General features: G+C 40.7%; 1 protein-coding gene across 12 annotated transcripts in view; it reads left to right on the top strand.

Moving 5' to 3' along the window:
- Nucleotides 1-22,106, top strand: part of NAV2 (neuron navigator 2) — a 366,621-nt gene that overhangs the window by 292,574 nt on the left and 51,941 nt on the right. Inside the window, exon 1 of one of the 12 annotated variants that reach the window (XM_048306047.1) lies at nt 15,644-16,081. The exons of the other annotated variants lie outside the window; for them this stretch is intronic. Within the exon in view, the coding sequence (XP_048162004.1) occupies nt 15,984-16,081 (98 nt within the window). The 5' untranslated portion in view covers nt 15,644-15,983. Of the gene's footprint in view, nt 1-15,643; nt 16,082-22,106 lie in introns of those variants that run through there. 12 annotated transcript variants of the gene reach the window in all.

Raw genomic sequence — 22,106 nt, 5'->3', positions numbered from 1 at the left:
CCACAGGCTGACAAGGCAGCTGAGAGCAGTTCTCTGCCTTTTTCAAGAACTTCTTTATATGAGAAGGTGTAATTCCACCACTCAGCACTAAAAACAAACCAACCAAACAAAACACCCTGCAGTTGCAAGCTCTGCCCTCCAAAGTCAGTAGATTGGGCAATCTTTATGTTCTTGGTTATCACTCTAGTTCTAATCCTCTTCAGAACTGGCCTGTTTTGATTAGATGTAAACATATGTAAGAGATAGTCTGGACCTAGGCTTTAGGAGCTGCATTTCTTGTTGAAACCTTTCCCCTGGTGTTGTGCCCTTTGTTTTTGTAGCTGTGATTCTCATTCTGCATTCCTTTATATTTTAGGGGGTATTTACATCTCTTCTGTAGCATCTAATTAAAATGTTTAAGCCAGGAACTGCTGTTCACTACAAAGCTAAAGGAAGGTGGGACGTGCCCTCAAGGGAGCAACTTATCATGACTAAGCCAGGACTTCCTTTTTGCCCATGTTAACAGTTTGTTTCTTCCCTGGAAGGCTGCACTGTGGCAAGTGGACAGGTGAAGGGACCTTGCTTTTTCCAGAATTGTACTGATTCTGTGAAAACAGGGAAAACGGCCTGATTCAAGCAGCTGAATAATTTGCATCTAGGGATGGCAAAATCATGATCCTACACCACTGGAACTAGATTTTCCTGAAGAGATGCTTCCTTTCATACACCCCCATTCGAAGAGTATAAGTATAAAGTTGATCTCAGTGCTGATTTGGAGGCTCTTCTGAAACCCTCTATTTCTGGTTCCACTGCCAGAGATTAGCACTGTCTTTTCTGTTGTATGAAGTGGCTTTCAAAACACTTTAGGCATGTAGGAAATTAAGCTTGTATTCCAAGGGTAAACAAGATTGTAGATACAAAGACCATTTTGAACTGTATCAGGGTCTTTGTGCTTTGCATGACAAACCGAAGAATGTGAAATGCTTGCTGACATAGAGCAGACTTTGTTGTTTGGTTTTCCATGTCGAATGGCAAGAGAGTCAACACAGTCTCTCAACTGACCTACACCAATAACCTCTGAGTTTGGGATTTGGAGATTGAATAGATAAAACTAATAGCAGACAGCTGTCAGGCTCCCAAAGCAGAATCCCGGTTTGGGGCTGTTTGAAGAGCACGGAAGCTCATTGTGGCTGTAAAGCAAATTTCTAGACTGGTGATTTTTTCAAATATTATTTTATTATTTATAAATATTTATTACTAAATATCTCATTACTGGAAAACCTGAACGTTCTCCCTTTGATCTTTGTCTATCTTTGTTGTCCATAATTGTACATTTCAGTATTTATTTGTTTTTCCTCCTGCTATACAGCTATGTATTCTTGTGTGATTATAACAGTAGTCTAGTAATATTTGTTTCCATGGTAATAGAAATATTAATGTTAATAGCCAGGACCTAAGCTTTCTATTTAGCAGATGAACGTTTCCTGTATTAGTATTGTATCAGAATCCTGAGTCCAAATGTAAGATGCGTTTTCCTGCATGCGTGCTCTTCTGAGCTTTGCTGGAGTTTGTTTCCCCTTCCTTTCCCTTCCCTTCCCGTCCCGTCCCATCCCGTCCTGTCCTGTCCCGTCCCGTCATTTATTCCCAGTTTTGTCCCCCGCAGTGAAGAGATTTCAAACACTACAGGCAGGTTGGAGGGTCTCCATCAGTGAGACCCCTCCAAAGAATTCAGGATATCTGCATGCTTTGATGGATGCATGTACAAGGGGATGAGATTCCTAAATTGGACAGATAACTAAAATGTCTGAGGCTGGGTGGTACTACTACCCTGATATATCCAATAAATACCCACAATCTGCAGCATAGCAGAAGCAGCTCTAAGGTATCTACAACTTGGAGCTCATGTTTAAAATTCTCTGTATGTCACAGTCATCTAGTTCAGCTGTCCTGAGTGGCAGCTCCTGTGTTTTTAGAAGGTAATGAAGTAAGCAGGGGATGCTTTTGAGCTGATTGATGTCAAAGAAAGTGAAAGAATCCCTGACCTGGCACTCCTGGAAGCAGATGATGTCTTCAGATAAAATGAAGGTTCCTTCCCTGTTTCCATGGCACTTCACAAAGAGGTGCACCCTTCTCCCTTCCTGCCACAGGTCTTACCTATCAGCTATAACCAAGTTTTCATAGTGCAGGGAATGTCTCATTTCCCATGGATGTCCACAGACAGAAGTGCAGAGGATGGAGTGTATGGACCATGTAGAATGAATGTCTGTCCCCAGTGGAAGGAAATTCCATCTCTGTAGAGCGGCTGTGCTGCATTTTACCAGTTGGGAAGTGGAGTGGAGCGGAGTGGGGTGGGGTGGCAGGGACAAAAGTGCATAGCTGTATTTTTGCTGCCCCAGGATTCTTGGAGCTGCTGCTTATGTCGCGTCATTCCTTGGTGTCATGGTAAGTTCCTTGGTGTCCAACAAGATATTCCATATTGGGGGTCCATACACTTCTTATCTGTAGATCCTATCCTGCTCTTCTCAATTCCTCGGCTTCCTCACAACATAGGGATTTCTCAGCAGTATGATAAGGTGACTTTGTGACCTTTTTATGACAGCTAATAAGATTCACAGTGACATTGAGACTCCACAGAACAAGTGGTCACTTTGCTCCTGATCTTTCTGCATTGAGCTCCAACATCCTGAGGCTTAAACTGCTCAATGTTACATAGCTCCATGGGGCTTAAAAACACTCTACTGTTGTATAAATAGGCATTAAGGCTTCCGCATGATGTTTTTATGTTGCTTAAATATATGCAGTTAAATATACATTTGGCCAGGATAAATAATTGCACACTCCACAGTGGAAACACTTGGAGCTACATTGTGCTGCTACAGCAGTACTATGAGAACGTGTGTAATTTGCTTTTATTAGTCAAGGTTTTTTTTATATATTCTCACTAAAAATAAAACATCTAATTTTATTAAAACTGATTGCTGCAATTTGAGGCTAATTAATTTGACGTAAGTGGCATTGGAACGTGTGAAACCTGTGTGCAGGGTTAGCACAGTGAGCCTGGGTAACCACCCCTTTACTAGAGGCTGTGTTTATGTGTGTCCAGGTATAGATGGTCAATAAGTAGCCAGAGGAGAAATGCTAAACACTGGAAGTCTGACTGGTGCCTGAGCAAAGTCCAAGGGCTGAGGTCAGCTCTTTTTAACTATATGTTATTGTTTTGTTGTTCCTTAACTTGCAAAGGCTCAGCTCAGCAGCTACTGTGGAGTTACCATGTGCTCTCATCAGCCCCAAGTAATATTTTAATCATTTTAATCTGATTTTAACTTTAAAGTTTATCTTTCTGATTATGTTGTTATTTTAAGTTAATTTTCATATATATCAACTAATTAATTCGTTTTGGTTTGGGGGAAATGAGCAAACCACCTTGAGTGTTCAAAAAGGTTTCATTCCCTCTTTCATGTTTGTTGTCAAGGTTGATTTATTCTTGTTATGAAACTTACAGCTAGAAATACTCTTCGTGACATGACTTAATGCCTTAAACATTTCTTTGAAACCATTAATGTTATTTGATACCACCTGATACACCATACATAGTTTCATGTTTCATTTGCATTTTTATGCAGAGACTTAATTTTTATTTTCAGAGATTGCTGAAACAATGTTGCATTTGCAAAACTGGAACCATTTTGAATGCAGAAGTGATGAACAGAATATTAGCAGGAAATGGCTAGAGATGTATTTATAGGCAACTGTGTGTCTCTATGGAAAAAGATGGGAGGGAAAAGGAGAAGGAAGAATCACCAACATGAGCCTAAGGGAAAGAGATATGAGTATACTCTGCCAGATCAAGTTCACAGAGGTTACATTCACCCAGGGAAGCCTTATATTCTACTTAACCTGTGTTTAGATGGAGGGACTGTGTGTACCCTCTATCTACTCCTAGGTAGAGAATTTATCCTTGTGTGCTTTGAGAGCATTTCTGAAGCAAAAGACTCATGAGATGGCTCAGGTGGTGGAAAGAAATCTGCATTTACACATTTCTAATGTCTTAATTGTGCATGCAAAGGAAAGACAGAAATTTTCTGAAATCAAAAGATTGTGATTTTGAACTGAAGTCAGGCTGTGAGTTTTGTGCTCTAACTTCTGTTGAAATTCTTTGTTGGCTTCTGACTATAACCACTGAGTTGTTTCTTTGTTAATAGAGGTTAAAAGCCAAAATGCCATATGGCAACAAGAAGTTGCTTGTTATTCTTTTTGGTCAAAGAATGGTGGTGGTTTGACCTCCAACACCCAGAGGGTGGAATCAGAGGTGTCTTCTATGCTGTGGCTTAGAGTTTTGGTCCCTTTCTGCAGTAACTTCTGACCAATTCTCGATTTTAATGACATTCTCATTTCTCACACCATGTTTTTATGGGCTGACTTTACATCAACTGTAATGAGCTAAACATGTGACTGATAAAATAATCATTCTTTTCTGTGAGTCATACCATATGTTCCTCTCTCTCCAGCACCACAATTCTAGTAATTCTTTTCTGTGAGTTATTTTACCTTTCCTACATCATCCCCTCTATGCACCAGTTTGCTTTCCCTTGCAGCCATCCATCTCTTTCCAAACAATGCCTTGTGCTGTCAGGGGTGGGCTTTCATCACATCTACCTGTATCCTCAGCAAATTACTGCAACCCAACTTTGCCCATTAAATGTGTTTGAATCTTAAAGTCGCTCCCCACTTTGGTTACATTCTTCTCTTATTTATTGACATCGGTCTCTGATTTCACCTTCAGATTTTAATACCCTTAAAATGAGGGGCCTTGCAGTATATGGTGATGTGGTTGAATTTATTATGGCAATGTGTATATTATCAAATGATTTAGGAACAAGGGATTATTTTAGAAATTAAAAAATGAGAGCCAAAGGTAACTTATGACTTGGCTAAGCAAGTCTGGGTGAGATCATGGGAGGAGAATGAAACTTTCTTTGGACATTTTCAAGAATAGTAGTGAACTGTAGCTGTAACTTTAGAAGAATGGATTCAAGGCAGACAAGAAAAACAGGGTGATTAGAAGAAAAACCTCTGTGGTACTTACTATCTTATAAACTAATCTCTGAGAACTCTGTTCTTTGTGTCTTTAAAAATCTATTTTGAACCAAAGCACAATCGCACATTAGAGGGAAAGTGGTGGGAATAACCAAGAAGGGGTTTTCCAGATGAATCTTTGTTTATTTCTTTCTTAATCTTGAAGGCAAGGACTTTCTTCATAGTTTGTTAGGTGTGCCTATTAAAATGCTGAGTGTGTGCATTAATCTAACTAGTAATCTGTTTTTTTAGTCTGGGGAGGGGAACAGGATACACCTACTGACTTTTGTCCTTTCATCCTGTCTTCCCTTGTGCGGTTCAGTTCATTGAAGTCTCTAAACAAATATATCCAATGACCACTCCTTAATTCTACAGGAATTCACTGAAACAGAGCTGTGTTTATCAGTCCTAGTTTAAGTCTTGATAGCGAAGTGAGACACCATTTCACAGCTCAGCCTTAACTAGATGGCCACGCTCTGCCATTGTTGAACTAGGATGGAGAAACAAGAGGCTGGCTTAGAATTATTTCATTACTGCACATGGATAAAACAGAAAATAAGGGTTTGTTTTTTGTTCTTGTTTTTCCCTTTCAGAGTAGTGATGCAAAGATTGAGGTCATAATGTACAAGGTTTAGTTGAGGTCGCTGCTGTGCCTGACTGGAGCAAGGATCTCTGTTTTGGCTTCCTTTGTTAGGGTTGTTTCTGTAAGAATATTTCCCCCTGTCTCTCCTGCCAAATTATTTGCTGGAAATAATATCAACATAAAGTACTGAAAGGTGTTGATCGGACTCTTGACTATTGTGGAGCTATCAGGACAGGAAGTGGGATGGAAGGAATTAAGGTTGAAGTGCTTGAACTCCCACATCTCCCCCAGGTGATTTAACGATGAAAATCAACAAAGGGTCCAAAGGAGTTGTCTTAGTGTTGTAAAGTTACATTTTTTCATAAACTAACAGGACATTTAATTAAAAATTTCCAAATTTCTCTAAAGCAGAGATGTTTGCTGTAGCAGTAAGCAGAACTGGCAGTTGGAGAGCTTTAGCTAAAGCTTGCCAAAGTAGAGGTGTGGGGACAGTGCCTTAAAGCCTCTTCTTAACAAAGTAAATTTCTGGCAGGATTCCAGTCACTTCTGGACATTTCTGGTCACTTCTCAGCTGCTTTTGTGCCACTGCTGTGGTGTAAAGGTGTGTCTGATAAAGACAGACTGAGAGAGTTGAGGTTGTTCAGCCTGGAGAAGAGAAGGCTCCTGGGGTAACTTGGAGCCCCTTCCAGTGCCTAAAGAGGCTCCAAGAGAGGGGCTTTGAGTAAGGCCCTGGAGTGACAGGATGAGGGCAGTGGCTCCACACTGACAGGGTGGGTTTAGAAGGGATCTTTGGTAGAAATTCTTTACAGTGAGGGTGGTGAGGCCCTGGCACAGACTGTGAATGCTCCATCCCTCGAAGTGTTAAAGGCCAGGCAGAATGGGGCCTTGAGCAACCTGGTCTAGTGGAAGGCACATGGCAGCAGGGTTGGAACAAGATGATCTTTAAGGTGCCTTCCAACCCAAAGTGTGGTATGATTCTGTGCTGGTTCCTTGAGTCACAGCCATCATTGCAGAGCAGTGATCCACCACCTCCAGCAGGTCCCAACGTTCAGCTCCAGACTTTCCGTCTAAATTTGTTTTCCCTTTCCTTTTCTTTTTTTCCAGTTATTCTTCACATACATTCTCGCCTTGCCTTCATGACTTACCTTCTCTGTTCTCCAGGGCCCTTCAGAACCAAATAAACATTTTGTATTGTAGGACAAGGTTTCTCAGGGAAGATCAATACAGCTCAATAGTAAAATCATCTTTTATTTTCTAATGATTCCCAGGAATTGTTTTGCTGTTGTTAGCTGAGACCAAAATCCATCCTTAGGTTGGCATGCAGCTTAGAAAATTTCAGGCCAAATTTCAGCTGAGTTTTGGCAAAGTGATAAATAATTGAACTCATTCCCCCTGCTAATTAGTTCATTACTGTAACACAGCCATCTCTGAGGCAGTGGGTGTAGCCTCTGAGAGAACAAACATGCGCCGTAAGGCCCAGCAGGGCTGGGGAAGGGATTACTGGGCAAGAGACAGTTTTGGAAGCTTTTGCTCTCACAGAAATGCTAGGAAAGGTTAAGGAGTCCGGCAGAGATCCTGGGACCTCGGGGCTTCTGCAAGGTAGGGGAGTGGATCAGGGAAGCAGTGCCGGCATCAGTGATTTAGAGCTCTCAGAAGGCACGGCTGATGAACTGATCTAGCAAGCAAGCTGTGCTCACCTGCTGAAAAATAGTAAAATTGTGTTTTTCTGTTACCTTTCATGGCTGGAACGATTTAAAAGTTAAATTCTTCTGAAGTAGGATAGGAGGGATAGGCATGATATTGGAAAGGTTTATGACTTTGCACAGTTGAGCTTTTGTTTTCTAAAACTTTATTCCTTTAAAAAAAAAAAAAAAAGACGGAGAAGGAGGCCTAGGTGCTGCTTTAAACTTGTTATCAGTTAGGAATTAGAGAGATAATGTAGACGAAGTCGCTCGCATGAAGGGATCGTTTGGGCAGCCTGCGGTTCAGCCGCTGGGGCGGGAGGGGAGTGGGGCCCGGGGGAGAGGCTCCGCAGAGCTTTGAACTGCATCAGATGCTCGAGGGCAATTAAACACACAAGACTTCCCCCCTTAAACAAAGGCGCAGAAGGGAGTCTCCCTGTTTTCTGTGCTGGTAATCAGCAAGAGGGGAGAAGAATGTGTAAACGAAGAAAGAAAAGATGGTGCTGTTTCAAGGGAGGATGTCAGACCCCAGCAGGATGCCTGCTCGAGTTGCATCTCAATAAATAATAAGCGTTTGTTATGCTAATAGTCACTGTTTCCAATGACATAATTTGCATACAGATCATATACATGTTAATTACGCTGTGCACATAGCCAGTAATGCACATCTTAGGTCTTGTCTTCAGCATTTTCATGTGTAAAATGATCGGGCATGGAAATGAATATTGCAAAGTTTTCACGTGCAAATAAATAGCTGATAGAATAAAGAGCCAGATAGCCCTGAGATAACCAGGGATAGCAGGGGCAATTGTGGAAGGAGCCCAGGATTAGTGTCACTTCTGGCCCTGACAGCATCTGTCCTTGCACCTGATTGTAAAGAAAATAAAATGAAACAAAAGGTTGCTTGATAATGCCATGAGGCATGATAATAATTAACCTCTCGTTTGAAAATTACTAGGTGCATGCTTGTGAACATTGCTGTACCTTTTACTAGAGCACAGAATTTAGTAGTTTTCTTCTGATTTGGGGGGGGAGGGGGGACAAACAGGTGGGACTTGGCTCTTTGGAGAGGTGGAATAATGTGGGCAGAATTACTCCCTGAAAAAATGCTTATATAGTTATATGGCATTGCAAACTAAATATTTAACATAGTTCATAAGGTATATGATAGAAATATTTACCTGTTAGGAAACTGTATATAATGGAAAAGTTCATGACCGGGTTAATTTTTCAGGTATCAGATAACGATGTCAGGCATCAGATAATCTGGGCCCTACAAGGCGCAGGCGTTTGGAATTGGTAGTTCAGTTTCAAAAGAAAGCAGCTGTTACATGCAGTAGCTCACCACATCGATATTGTTGTTATCGCCGTCAGTGTTCCTGTGTCCCACTGCAGGGTCTAAACGTGTGTGTCTTCTGGTCAAGTGAAAGCAGAAGGTTTCATTGTTCTGCTTGCAAGAAGAGTGTTTTCTCTATATGTAAGTAGTCTACGAGTAGTGGAACTGGTGGAGTAACTAAAAAGTTGACCTTTTGCTAAAAGCAAGTCTGCCAAGGGAATATTTCTCCAGTCAAGCGCCTGTGAAGCTGACAGGAGCTCTCTGAAACACAGCTGCCACACGCTAATCTGAAGGGCCATTCTCAGGTGACTTTCAGCTATGATTTTATTAGGGCTTAGCTGAGGTCAGAAGTTCACCTGGGCAAGTTGTGATTACCACAGGTGTTTATGAGATAAGGAGTTTCATGGAGGACACACCTCTAGTCAGCTGCAATGTTTGAAATATTAGTTTAAATTTAGTGCCTTAGCTGCCATGCTTGGGCTTTTTTTACTGCTTAATCAAGAATTTCTATTCTATTTCTAGAGCAATGAGTCTGTAAGAGTTGCCAGCATTTTAAGCAATACCTGAGAGCTAGGAGAAACTTTTGTTTCAAAGTATGCACTAGTTAGAGCATACTTGTCTTGTCGGTGAGTGGTTTGATTAAGTTACATTTTGTGTTAGGAAGATTACAAATCTAAAAAAGCCTTAGTTTTCATAACCAGGCATAGATAACAGGGGCAGGGAGGGGAAATGTCCAGAATTCTATATTGCATTAAGAGTCTACTGTGAATTTAGAAGTGGCAAGTTAATCTATTTGATGGAGAGAAACAATAAAAATAAGAAAAAAAAAATTACATGGAATAGCACATCCAAAGGAATGGAAATACTTTGCAAGGTAACCTGAGAAAGAGTCGTGTCTTTTGGCTTGGATACAATCTTTGGAACATCCTTGTGTTGTATGGGTGGAGTACATCCCTTTGTTTTATTAGAAAAAACAGAAATGGACTCTCAAAAATAAAGGAAAATAATTTTTCTTCAAGTTGAGGGTTTGTGTCTTTGTTCTTTGCTGATTATGCAGTTCAAATGTTTATATGGTTTGAATGTTTATAGGCTCAGTGATACAGAGGATTTGCAAACAATGTAATGATGCTGGCTTGATTTAGTAGTTGTATTTTTATTAGAATAAATTAGTTTACTTTGCTAGTGGGATGTGTGAGCTTCACAACAGCCACAGCAACAATAAATAACTGTAAATTCAGAGATAGCTCTAATTAGGGGAAGGCTGAAGCAATTAAGATGAGTAAACTATTGATCATAACTGAACAAGATACATATAGATGACAGCAGTGGTTTTACAGTGGGTGCCCTGACATGGTTAATGACTGCTATTGATTAAACAGCAATGATTTTAGTATTTTATTGGGGGTGTGTGGGAGGGGAGGTTAAATCAAGTTTTATAGGACTTTTCAGAATCACACTACAACAACTTGGAGAGCTGCTTGTTCAGCCAGAAATATCTAAGTGTAGTAACGTAGATATCACACTTGGCATATCCTTCTTGGGCCTGAATTCATCCTCTGACACAGTGCCCTGTACCTGGTGTCCAAAACAGAACTGTAATTCAAATGTTCTCTCTTTCTGAGCTGTTCTTTACCTCACCATTGCTCCTAGATTATGATTTGTATAGCTTCTTTCATATCTGCTTCTGTTTTGCACTATGTTGCTTGTTGACACAGACATGATGTTAGAAAGCTCAGAAAACAAACTGTAAATGATATATGGACATCTGTCATAGATTCACCCCAAAGCATTTTTTCAGAGTCCTGAGAAGAAAGAATTCATGCCAGCTGCACTAAGTTTATAATTCTGTTTGGTAGGGATCAAGCTGAAAATCTTAATGGTTGCAGGAGACAATAAAGTCTTACAGCAATGTAGCAGTTCCTGTTATTCTATTCAGCAGTCTAGAATGGAAGAATTACATTTTTCTCCTTAGTCAATGGCATTTGTGTTAAAATCTTGCTTGGCAGTGTTATGTTCTTTGGAAAGAGGACTGATTTTTATAGTTTGGAGAAGGAGGTAAAGAAAACTGTTTTTAAAACAATGGAAATGATACATCATTCTTGTGTTTCACCACATTAACTGCACTTCAAGATCAGTTTTTTTTCCATTTTATATTGGCCATTCTTACTAATGGGCTATTTGTCCTATATATTTTTAGTTGGGTTTATTTGCTAAGTCTGGAAAAATTAGCATAGAAATCATAGATACAAAAGCAAATACATGTGTATATAGTTCATATGTTGATAGTAGTTCTCACTCAAGGAGTTTGAGATTTGGTAATGTGTTTAAATACAGAAACATTTTGGATCATCCAAGTATAACCCCTGGATTCAGCATTCATTTGGAATTCCTCTCAGATAAGAATGTGCAAGCTAAATTGCTGTTCAGCATCCCACATTTTTATTGGATTTTCTCCAGTTCCCTTCCTTTTTTTCTTTCTAGAAAGTAGCCATTTGTGTTTTTTCACTCTGATGTGCTTATTCATTTGAAGTGGGCATGGTGGAAAGTATGCCTCACAACTGTGTCAACACGAGTGCTCCGTGGAGGCTACTGGCATTTTTTAAACAATCTTTGAAGTACAGGTTACAATGTTATAAAGCCATTTTTAATCATACATCACACACACACAAATAATCTTTTCTTCTCCATCAGACATGCATCTCACCTTGTTCTAGGAAGCTGGGGCATTCCTTAATGGTTGCTCAGTGAAAAGCAGTTCCTTGGAGGTGGATGCTAAGTCTGTCTCATACTATGCAATAATCATTAATATGATCCCATATTTGAGTTTTCTGGTCAAATTCACAGTCTCCTGGGGATCAGAATCCTCTTTGCCTAAACATCTCTTGGGCCCAGTTCCTGTGCATTACAAAACATGCTGATGCAGCAGCACACACTGATGGTTCCTTTTTACTTTCTTCTGTGTGATACCATCTGAGTGATTTAAACAAAACCCCAAAGTATTCTTACACTTCATGTGTTCACTTATAAAAATAAATAAATCCACACAGCACCACCATAATATAATTGTCTGCTCTCAGGAAAGCCTGAGGCAATGGAGGACTCTTCCCATTGAGATTTAAGAATGTAAGGAGTGTTTCGGGGCAGATATCCCTCATCAGTCTGCAAACTCAGTGCCTCTCTCATTCAGCAGAATAAGGGGAATTAAAAAAATGGATCTTGGTTTTCCAGTCGTACTTTTCCTGTCTTCCAAGCTCCCTTTGGAACCTCAGTGAAAACCTACAGGGTTGTAGCAGCTAGGGTTTATTTTCTACTATACCTCCTCCTGAGGGGTTTTTGTTGCTGCCAGTGTTCCTCTGGTTTTAGCTAGAAATAGCTTCTCAGGATGAATAGTTACCTATGGGCTTCTTTGTTGTTTTGTTAGGGTTTTTAAAATTTACTTTAACACAAAGGTCATTTGTTTAGGCTGATACATAGAATTTTAGCCCTGTGGTGTCATGTGTAAGAGTTGTAATGGTGCAGCAGTGCTGCTGTAGTCCTGCTTTTATTTTCTCATGCAGATAATCAGTGAAAGTACTCTAAAATGGTGTATTTTTTTCCATGTAGTCAAGTTCAAAGGGTAGAACTGTGTTCAAAAGCATGTTTGAGTCTGTTCAGAATATGTTTTGGTGTTACAATTTTTTTTTTTTTTTTCATTTAAATAATCTTAATGTCCTTTGGGAGGAAAGAAATGAAAAAGAAATATTTAAAAAATTACTGTTGTGATTATTTTAAGACAGTGGTTTACCCAGTGGTAGTGGAGTCTCTTCCAGGGTAAGATGTGGCAGATGCCTCATGCCACACATTATCCAGCAGCTTCCTAAGACTGTGAAGTGGGATGTCTTTACAGCCTGTGCTGCTTGTGTTACTTTTATAATCATTCCAGTTGTCAAATGCAGACATTTTATAAGGTCCTAACTCATAGATCTCAGGTACTGAGAAACAAAAATAAAACGGAAATGGATGTATTGCGGTAAACCCACAATTTTCAGGCATTCTGGTGTTCTCCGAGGGAGTATTTGAAATGCAGCAAGATCTGAGCTGCCTTAACCTAGAATGCAAACCTGTAATTGTGGGATTAGGCCTTTGCAAATAAAATGGAACGAGGCATTTCTTTGATAAGTTTTTTTTTTTTGCTGCAAGCAGATTTAGTTCAGTTCTGACCAGGATCATAGTTGTACCTGATGTTAATGGGAATAGCACGCGGGTGTGGGGGGAAGGAACATGGGATTGGAGGTGCAGTGATTTTATGACACTGAGTATTAGGACACTTTGCAGCCTTTTCTAAGCAGCTGTTCTTTAGGTAAATTAATACCTGGGGTCTCTTTACTTCTCCCCAACTTTAACTACCATGAAAGAACTTAACGTAAAGCTGTTCACAGTTTATCTCACCCCATTGCTATGTGAAACTTCTAACACAAATGCTTTTGTACACTGCAGCCATAACACACTAATCTTCTGAACTTCCTGACCCATAAAACTGTGATTATTGCTACATGTAAAATTCATCTGGAAATACCCCTCTGTATTTAGCGTTATGGGTATTACATTGCAAAATCCCTCCTTTGCAGTGGAAGGACTGCCAGGGAAGGGAAGGACAATGGGGCTGTAGATAGGTATGAGTGTAGTGCTGTGCCTTAATCTTGTGAATTTGGCTTTATTTGGAGCTGGTGATTCAACAGATGCAGTGTCCCTTTTGTTTTCTTTTTATCCCTAGGTTACAATTTCAGATTTGATTTTTTTTAAAATTAGAATATTTCTGGCTATTCTGATTTACCATTAGCAGCAGGTCAGTCCCTGATTTCCTATACAACTGCATGGGCAGATAATTGAGAAATATCACTTGTGAGAGGTATTTAGAGGAAGACAGGAAGGGTGTTAGGGATGAAAAGAAAGCTTTACTGTTGCAGTTGTGATTCTTTTAAGTACCTGTCATATCTGAGAGTTATCTGTACTCACTATTCAGCAATTAAAATAAGGAATGAGAAGCAGTTTGCAGGATTCTTTGATAAAGGATAGCAGTAAAATGCACCACAGGCAAAAAAGGAGTAATAATAGTCCATGAGGATCTTTTCCTTCTTTCTTTATGGATTCTTTTTAAAAAGCCATGTGATTCTTGTCTATTCTTCAGCAAAGATAGTGACATCAGCAGCTTTGTATTTGTGCATGTGCACATCACAAAGGGGGTGGGTTGGCTGCACTCTAAGGTGCAGGTGAACCAAAAAGCACAAGAATTATGTTTCTGCCTTTTTTCATCACCAGACTAACATAATATAGGTAATCATCCAGATGAAAAAAAATCAAAACATTTTTAAAATTAAGTGAACAGGCCTTTTTAATTTTAAACCACAAACGTTTGTGTTAAATGATGCTTTTCCCAAGCCACTTTTATTATTGGCATTGTTCTAAATTGCAAGTTGTCACATCCACCAGCCTCTAAATTACCCGTCCTCTGTGTTGCCATGGTTACACAGTAGCCACTAAAATACAGACTCCAGCGTAGAAAGGCAAGCTCAGACTGCGACTCATTTATTTGAAGGTTTTGGCAGCAGAATATCTCCACAAAGTCTTTGTTTTATAACCTTTGAATTCTTGCATTTTAACTCTTTCAACCAACATTACAGTGTTGTGCTAAAAGGTGTGTTTTATTTAAGACAAGGGTACTCGAGTTAATAAATATATAATGGTATCGTTGACTTGTCACTACTCTTTCCTACTCTTCTTTTTGGTTTTGGGCTGAGTGATTTATAATTTTCTTGAGGTGAGGCTAAGGCAACAGCATCATGTCCTCTCCATTTCCTCCATCCTAAAGGCTTCCCATCTCCTTTCCATAACAGGATCCCTTGCTGGTGATCTTGCTGGCAACAGAAATCTATCCTGCATAGATTGGAAGTGTAGTTTCTTGCTTAGTGAACAGATCTCGCTGTAATAGTGGAGATGAGCTTGCATATTCCAGCGACTCTTCACACTTGTAGCGCTCCTCCCACCGATTCCGTTCTGCTCAAGTCACCTGGAGCCAGTCCTGTGGTTCTCCACGCTCCCCTGGGCTCCCTGACTCCTCGCAGTAGTCTTCTACTCCAAGCTCCAGTGCTGCCTTCCATGCCAGACTAGCCATGGTTATCCAACACCACTGTGTTCTCCTCTATTTCTGGTATTTCTCTTTTTGGGGTACACGTGTCATTTCTGACTCAGTGCCCCTCAGCACACAGGAGACTCCATGAGTTATGAGTCCACATGGACTGTAAGTGACCAGCTTTCCAGTTCTCACAGTCTCTTGCAGGTTTTCTAAGGTTTATGGGTTTTGTTCGTGCAGAATGAGGATCATTACTGCCTCTGAGCACTACTACTCATGGTAAATAGACCTGGTGTGATTTCCCATATAAGAAAAAAAAAATCCCCCATGTTTTCAGAATGCAGAGATCTTGGAATAATCCTGTCAGAAAGTATTTGTATTAGACTAAAATAAGAGTTTGGAATGCTAACCACCAGAATTTTTTATCAACCAAGTATTTATATATAGCCACCTCTATTCTGTTTGAAATAAAGGGAAGTAATAATCCCCCCTTACTTTACAGTGCTAAATAAAGAGGTCAGATTAATATTGCATGTCTTACCTCAGTTTCTTAAGGTCTTTGCTGGAGATACCAGTGGATAAATTGCTATTTTTATTACCGTTCCTATTGAAAATGTTTTTCTACACCAGCACTCCCCTTCCCCCCCCCAAAAAAAAAATTTTTTTTTACCAGTATTCCAAATATTTTGTATTAAAACATTTTAGGTATGTCTCCTGCTGCATTCACATAAAACAATACTTGCTTCAGCATTCACATTGCTGAATCCCTCTATAGAAGCAGAGTAGGAAAAATGCTTTTAGAGATTGCAGTCTTTCAGCTGAGATCAAACAGTGCCATTTAGTACCTCCAAGTCCAGGGTTGCTGACATGAGCTTTTACTTGGTGGGATACGGTACGTGATCCGGAGGCACCAGTCTGCCTGGTTGCTGCCATCAGCGCACAGCTTTCACAGATGACCTAGTCCCAGCAGAAAGTCTTGACCTCTCGCTTTTTCAGCACTTCAGAGGTTAATTTTGTTGAGGGATCAGATTTCTTTCCAGGGGAAGTTTCTGATGATCACCTTCTAGCTAGGCTTTACTTTCCAGTGTCTCTCAGAGCTGCTGAATGTGGAGGGCTCTGTTGGAAAACAACCTTGCTCCAACTTTTTTTTCCAAGTCTCTTCCTAGATAGTCAAGTTATAGGCTGGTTTATTTAGGGGGGGTATTGGATGGTAGCCTAATGAAGGTATCAACCTGCAAAATAAATCTGAGCCCCTTTCCTGGAATTATTCATGAGCAACAAGGTGGAGAAGTGCTTTGGCCAGGCAATATTGCAAGGTAAGAGACTTTCTGCACTTTTGAAAGCATGGGAGTGTGTTGTTACACCTTTGATTAAGGAGGTTTATTAAGCTTTGCAAATACTGGCAGCAGTGGAAATACATTAGATGATGGATAAATCTGAGCAGCTTGCTCCCTGCACTGTTTCTTTTCAATCGCTGTATGTTGCATGAAATCAATATATTTGTAATAGATTGCAAATATTTGAATAACATGATAGAAATTTTCCTATGTGAGAACTGACAGCTGTTGCTGTGTTCACTTTTTCTGACTTAATTTTGTGATCCTGTGAGGTTTATTGATACCCGAAGGTTGCAATCTAGCTGGCTATCTTTCCACTAGTGTTGCAGGCTTTTAGCCTCAGAAAACTATGGGGCTTTGTTATATTTTAGCACTGTAAGTCTGTTTTCTGTGCAAAGGAGGAACCTCTGTGGGAATGAGCTCACTGCAGGGAAACAAAGGCGTGTGTGAGTCTGTTTCAGGCCAGATCCCAGCCCAGAGTGCACTTGCTTTTTAGTACATAATATCCAGTTCTTATTCTCACTCCTGTGCAAATTTCTGGTGGCTTCCTGATTCATCTGAGTAAGGTTGTAAGATCCCTTTCCTTTTTGGAGTTCCTTCCAAATAAGCCTAATTTTAAAGGCTCACATGAACCAGGAGTTATTGGTACTATTTAGAATGTTGCAGTTCTGCTAGGACAAAAAAACTGCTTTCAGGGTTGGTAGTAGCTGACATCTTCCACGCAGCTCCATTTTACAAAGAATAAAATATTTTACTTGGTTATGTGTCTGTTTGTTCTGTAAATCGCTGGTGTGATAACAACTGTTGTTTTTCAGTGGTTTGGCTCCCTGAGGGATAGTGCTGTGCCCTGTGATCAAATTAACACCTTTTTTTATTGCCAAGTTCAGCTTTAAGGCATATTTCAGCAGGCTGTCGTGCATTAAGAAAGACAATTCCTGTTGTTTATCTCCTTTTTTCTGATGGGAGAACCATGTTCGTTATCTTTGTCTCCATGTGCTCAGCTGCAGCTGATGCTGCTGTGAGACAGGAGCAGTTCTCATGTGTGAAATCAAGTTTTGCTGTGCACAGGTTTTGGCCTTGATCGATTTATGTAGAAGCTTTGCAGTGTCTTCTGAGCAGGGAAAATCATAATAGTGACTGGGAAGTGCCCTGAATCTTCATGCATATATATCTTGTCTTCAGTTTGTGCCTGTGTGTTTCTTGCTTGGGGTTACAGTCTGCAGACCTAAAAGATTTGCACTGGTGTCAGTGGTGGCGTTACAGTGTTACGATGGATTAAAAGAAGATGGGAAGCAAAGGAGCCGTATTCTACCTGCCAGCTGCAGGAGGTTTTGGCTCTGGGGGTGTTCAGTATCCACCTCTTCCTCAGTGGGGATGTCCAGTGGTCCCAGCTGGCGACTTGTTCTGGGTGAGTGGGTGAGTGCCTCTGATCAGAGGGCAGATGGCCATGGGGCAGGTGGGTCCAGCCCCTTGAGTCTTTCAAAAGCACACTCAGCAGCGGGGAATTTAAATGTATCTTGCATAGTTTTGTTTCCATACTGCCCTTCATTCCTTTCCTTCCATATTTTCCTTACGTCAGTCCTGTAAGAATTTAGCTCATCTATTCTTTTTCTTCTCGGTGCTTAACCCTGTTTTTATTATGTTTCGGAGCCTCTGGGGAAGCAGCTGCCAGGTACCAGTAACTGCTGGTGAGCCTCTGAGCTCTCACCAGCTCAGCCCGGTGCTGGAGGAGCTCGAGGTGGGTGTCAGAAGCTGTCACCGTGTTCCGTGGATGCTTCCCCCTTCTTTAAGTCTTAAATTGTGTCTTTGTACGAGGAGGTGGTATGATCCAGAGTATCTGCTTTTGGGGGAGAAGTAAGTAAGTAGTAAGAAAGAAGGACTGGTAAGTAAGGCAGGGTAAGAAATCCACACAATCAAGTCTTTGGTTTTCACAATTCTCCATCCTCTGGGCAGGCCGCCTTCTCTGCCTGCCTGGAGCGAGGAGGTGTTTGGGCTGGGACCTTGCTGAGAGGGAGTAGGAGGCATATTGCAGTGGTGACCTACACCTAGATCTTTGCCAGGGGCCTCCTCCCCATTCCCTCATTCCCTCATCCCGGGGGACTGCGGGGAGCTGGGGCAGTCAATCGCCGCATCCCCAGCGGCCTGGGCCTGACCTCTGGGTTTGTTCAGACCATTGCTGTCACATGAACACTTCACACAGATTTATTTTCTGGAAGGCACCCGAGGCTTTGTATGTAAACAAGGATTTCTGCCTTTTAATCGAAGACTTTTCTCTGCACTTCTTACTGTCATGGAAACAAAGGCAGAACAAACAAACTTTTTTTTTTTAACGTGATGACTGAGATTTAGCACTGGCCTTATTGTGATGTGAAGACACTGACTTTGTTTCCAGATTTCACTGGAGTCATCGTAGTGACACAGACATGACCAGGGATGAGCATCAATCCCATGGCTTCCAAAGCAGAGAGGTGAGAGTGCAGCTGGCCAAGGGGTGCTCTGTGCACCCAGTGTAGAGCTGGTCTGCAAACAGCTTTATAAACACAGTAAGCCTTCAGACAGAACATTAAAACGGGGAAATAAGGTTTATAGGTTGTGAGTGCAAGAAAAAGGGGCTGGTAGCTGGTTGTAGTATTGTACACTAAATTTTGCAGACTTAGCTGGGAGTTCTTCCAGCAGCTGGGTCACATGCAGTGCCTTGCTTTTCTCCCCTTCCCCGAGGCTGTGGAGGTACCAGAAGAACCCTGGTTGTGAACAATGGCCAAAAAAACAAGTTCCACCAGTCAGGCATTTTGCAACTGAATACAGCTGAAGTGCTGCTGCTGGCTCGGGGTGACCCCACACAGCTGTGGGCTGAAGGGACTCTGAGCAAAGCATGAAGGTGAAGAAGGGCCTTTGGAATTTCAGCTTCAGAGCAGGGATGGGATGGTTTCGGTGGAAAGTCAAATTGGTTCATGAAAATTTAGGATGTTTTAACTCCTTGAGATCAGGTGGATTTTTAGCAGGTCCTCTGAGTGTGTGTGCTCAGCTGTGTTCAAGTTTGTCAATGGCTTGGTCAAATTCTGGTTGGATTTTAAGGGACAACGTAGAATCCAGTGTTATTTTTATAAGGTTATTAGCACTGATACAGGAAGATTAAATGAAAAGAGCATGTGCAGTTATCTAGCTTCTCCAAATCTTTTCTTACCCAAATTTTTTCAGCACTGATTAATTTTGTTCTGTGAGTTATTCCCTTTACAAATAGGAATTTTAAATGTAAATCCTGAAACCTTATCTGGGATGAATTCTAAACAGAGCTTGACAGAGAGCTGCAGTTCAGCTTGCTGGCAGTAACCCCAATAGTCACTAAACATGAAAACGTCTGAGTAGCTCACAGCGCACTTCCAGCACTTTAACTCTGCACCAAAAAATGTCATTAAAAGGATTAGATTCTGCTCCAGAAAGAACAACTGGAAAGGCTCAATATTCATTTTTCCTGGTTTACTTTGCTTGGTCTGGCTTTACAAAGTGTTTCAAGGTAACAGTCCTGTCCCTGGGCTCCTCTTTTGGTAAGAAACAAAGTGGTTTATGTTAAAATACCTATAGTGAGATGTAAGAAGAGAGTAACTGGAGACATGGGGGAGGTGGGTGATTAATGACAGTGTAAAACACATTAATTAAATTAACTTCCCTTGAAGTGGATTTCCATCCATTCTTTTGCAAATGTGTATGTTTCAGTTTCAGAACAGTTTGAAAGGAAAACTGTGCAAGGGTCTGTGTGTGCTTTCTGTATTTCTGGCCCAGTTCTCACTACTGTAGGAAATGCCTGAAGAAAACAGTGGAAACTGTGGTATTTACTGTCTCATGTTCTAGCACATTTAATTTTTTCCTTTTAAATCTTGGAAGATGCTGTGAAGTTTCAATCATTTTGTACCTTGATCTTTTTTTGCTGTTGTTGTTGTTGTTGATCTATCAACTCATAAATAGTTAAATTTTTAAATAGAAGAGGATAATTGCCATGTTTCCACTTGAAATATTGTAGAGCCCCAAGGCTCTTTCTTGGACAAATGTATTTTTCAGCAGCTCGTTGTAATTTTGGTTTTGAGTGAAGATCCAACAAAATTAAAATCCACACCCATCCGTAGAGAAGGTGCATTTTCAGCCTTCAACAATAGCTTTATTTAGAAGGATTTTAATGACTCCTTTGCAAAGGGGAAAGATTTCTGCAGCGAGTGGGGCTGTCCTGAGGATCACAGAATGACTTTGCATGCTGTCCAGGTTGACAAAGAAGAGCCAATTCTGTGGATGATGATTATGCAAGATGGAAAAGTGCTGATAGACTGTGGAAAAATACAAGTCTGAGCCTAACAGCTTTGCAAACCTGTTTGAAAAAACAGCTTTGAGCAGTTGGTCTGGTGCTGTATGTGGGCGATCTGTGGTAGCAGTGTTACATTAGGGTGAGCAGAGTGAGGTGGGGAGGCAGAGGAAGGTGCTTGGGGTGCTTGGTTTCATGGAGAGCAGGAGGCAGCATTGTGGGAGTTTTAAGTGATGGTGGGAATGGGTTTTAAGTGGGTGGTTGTATAATTTTCATATATAATACACTTTTAAGATTTTAATTTTTTTTAATTTGTAATTTTCAGTAATCAAAGTTTCAGGTGACTGATCAAATAGAGAAAGGAAAGCCCAAACATTTCAGCTTCAGGTTATGGCTGAGTAGACTTTTGCTGACATCAGAAATTATTAATTGTACCAGCTAAATTACAAAGATGCTATCTTGGCTCTGGGAGCCAAGAGCACCATAATTAGGGCTGTTAGATGCCCCATTCTGCTTCCTCACTTTTGACTTTAACCATCAAGGCACTGGATCAAGGTAAAAATGAACTAATTTATTTGGAGGGCTCGGGGTGGTTTCAAGAAGAGCGTGAACAGATGCCTCAGTTTGGTGACAGGTACTGCCCCTGGAGGAGCCACAGCCTTAAACAGAATTTGTGGGTTCACTGCAGTACTTTTTAGCTGTATAGTGCTCATAAAGTGGCTTGCATTGGCCTCTAGTTTAGAGTTCAGTGAATTCTACCAGCTACTCCAAAGGGCAGCATCAGTAATTGTTTGTGTAGGTTTACAAAATTATTTTCAGTTTCTTAAACTGTTCTCATGTCCTCTTACATCCTGTTGTTTTTTCTAGCTAGAGACTGAGCACTCCCACCCTTCTACTGAAGTGATATTTATTAAATAAAGCTCAACCTGTCAGGGTTTGGACAGATGTGTGGGTTTACACATCCTACCTTGTCAGAGCTGCTTCAGCACCAGTGTCACCAGCATGCCCATGAGAGCTGTGTTGCTTAGCTTGTGGCACCCAAAATCTATCCAGACATCTTTTTTCAGACCTCAGAACAGCTAATCTTTTTTAATTTAGTAACAGATTAGTAAGCTTGAAAATGCAGAGTTGGAGTAGTTCATAGTTCCCATCAGAACGTAAAGGACCTAAAGAATACACGAGGGGAAGCCACAGCCGTCAGTGTATTCAGGTGCATGTTTCTACCTTTGTCCTCAGGCACGTGTCCCAGTTCAGAAGGGCACTCAAATATTTTCATAATGCTTTAGATTGCCCAACTGAAGCCAACAGGACTGGCTGATGCCAGAAAAACTGCTTATGATTAACATTAAACACATTCTTTAGATGCTGGCGAACTGGGGCCTATGGTAGTTTAAGAATTGTGAGTGCTTGGAAATAAAATGTTTCAGTTTCTATACGTTTAAGATGGGACTAGGAGTCACACAGAGGAAAATTATCATATTTAATTTTTTTTTTGCCCACTGCCATAACTCCATAAGAAGGAAACAAAACTATAAAACATGGAAGGCGTTGACCTTGTTGATATTATTACTGTTACGATTGTTATTTTATTATAGGTTCAGAAATAGAAAATAAGTTTGTTGCTGCACAAAACTTTGGAAAATGAGAAGTGTATTTTTTTATTCAGTAATTTTATTAACTGTTTTGTAACCTTATTTGTAGACTTATAAAATC

This window comes from Corvus hawaiiensis, chromosome 6 (genome assembly GCF_020740725.1).
Source record: "Corvus hawaiiensis isolate bCorHaw1 chromosome 6, bCorHaw1.pri.cur, whole genome shotgun sequence".
Lineage (NCBI taxonomy): Eukaryota > Metazoa > Chordata > Aves > Passeriformes > Corvidae > Corvus > Corvus hawaiiensis.
This window is presented reverse-complemented; position numbering and strand designations above follow the sequence as displayed.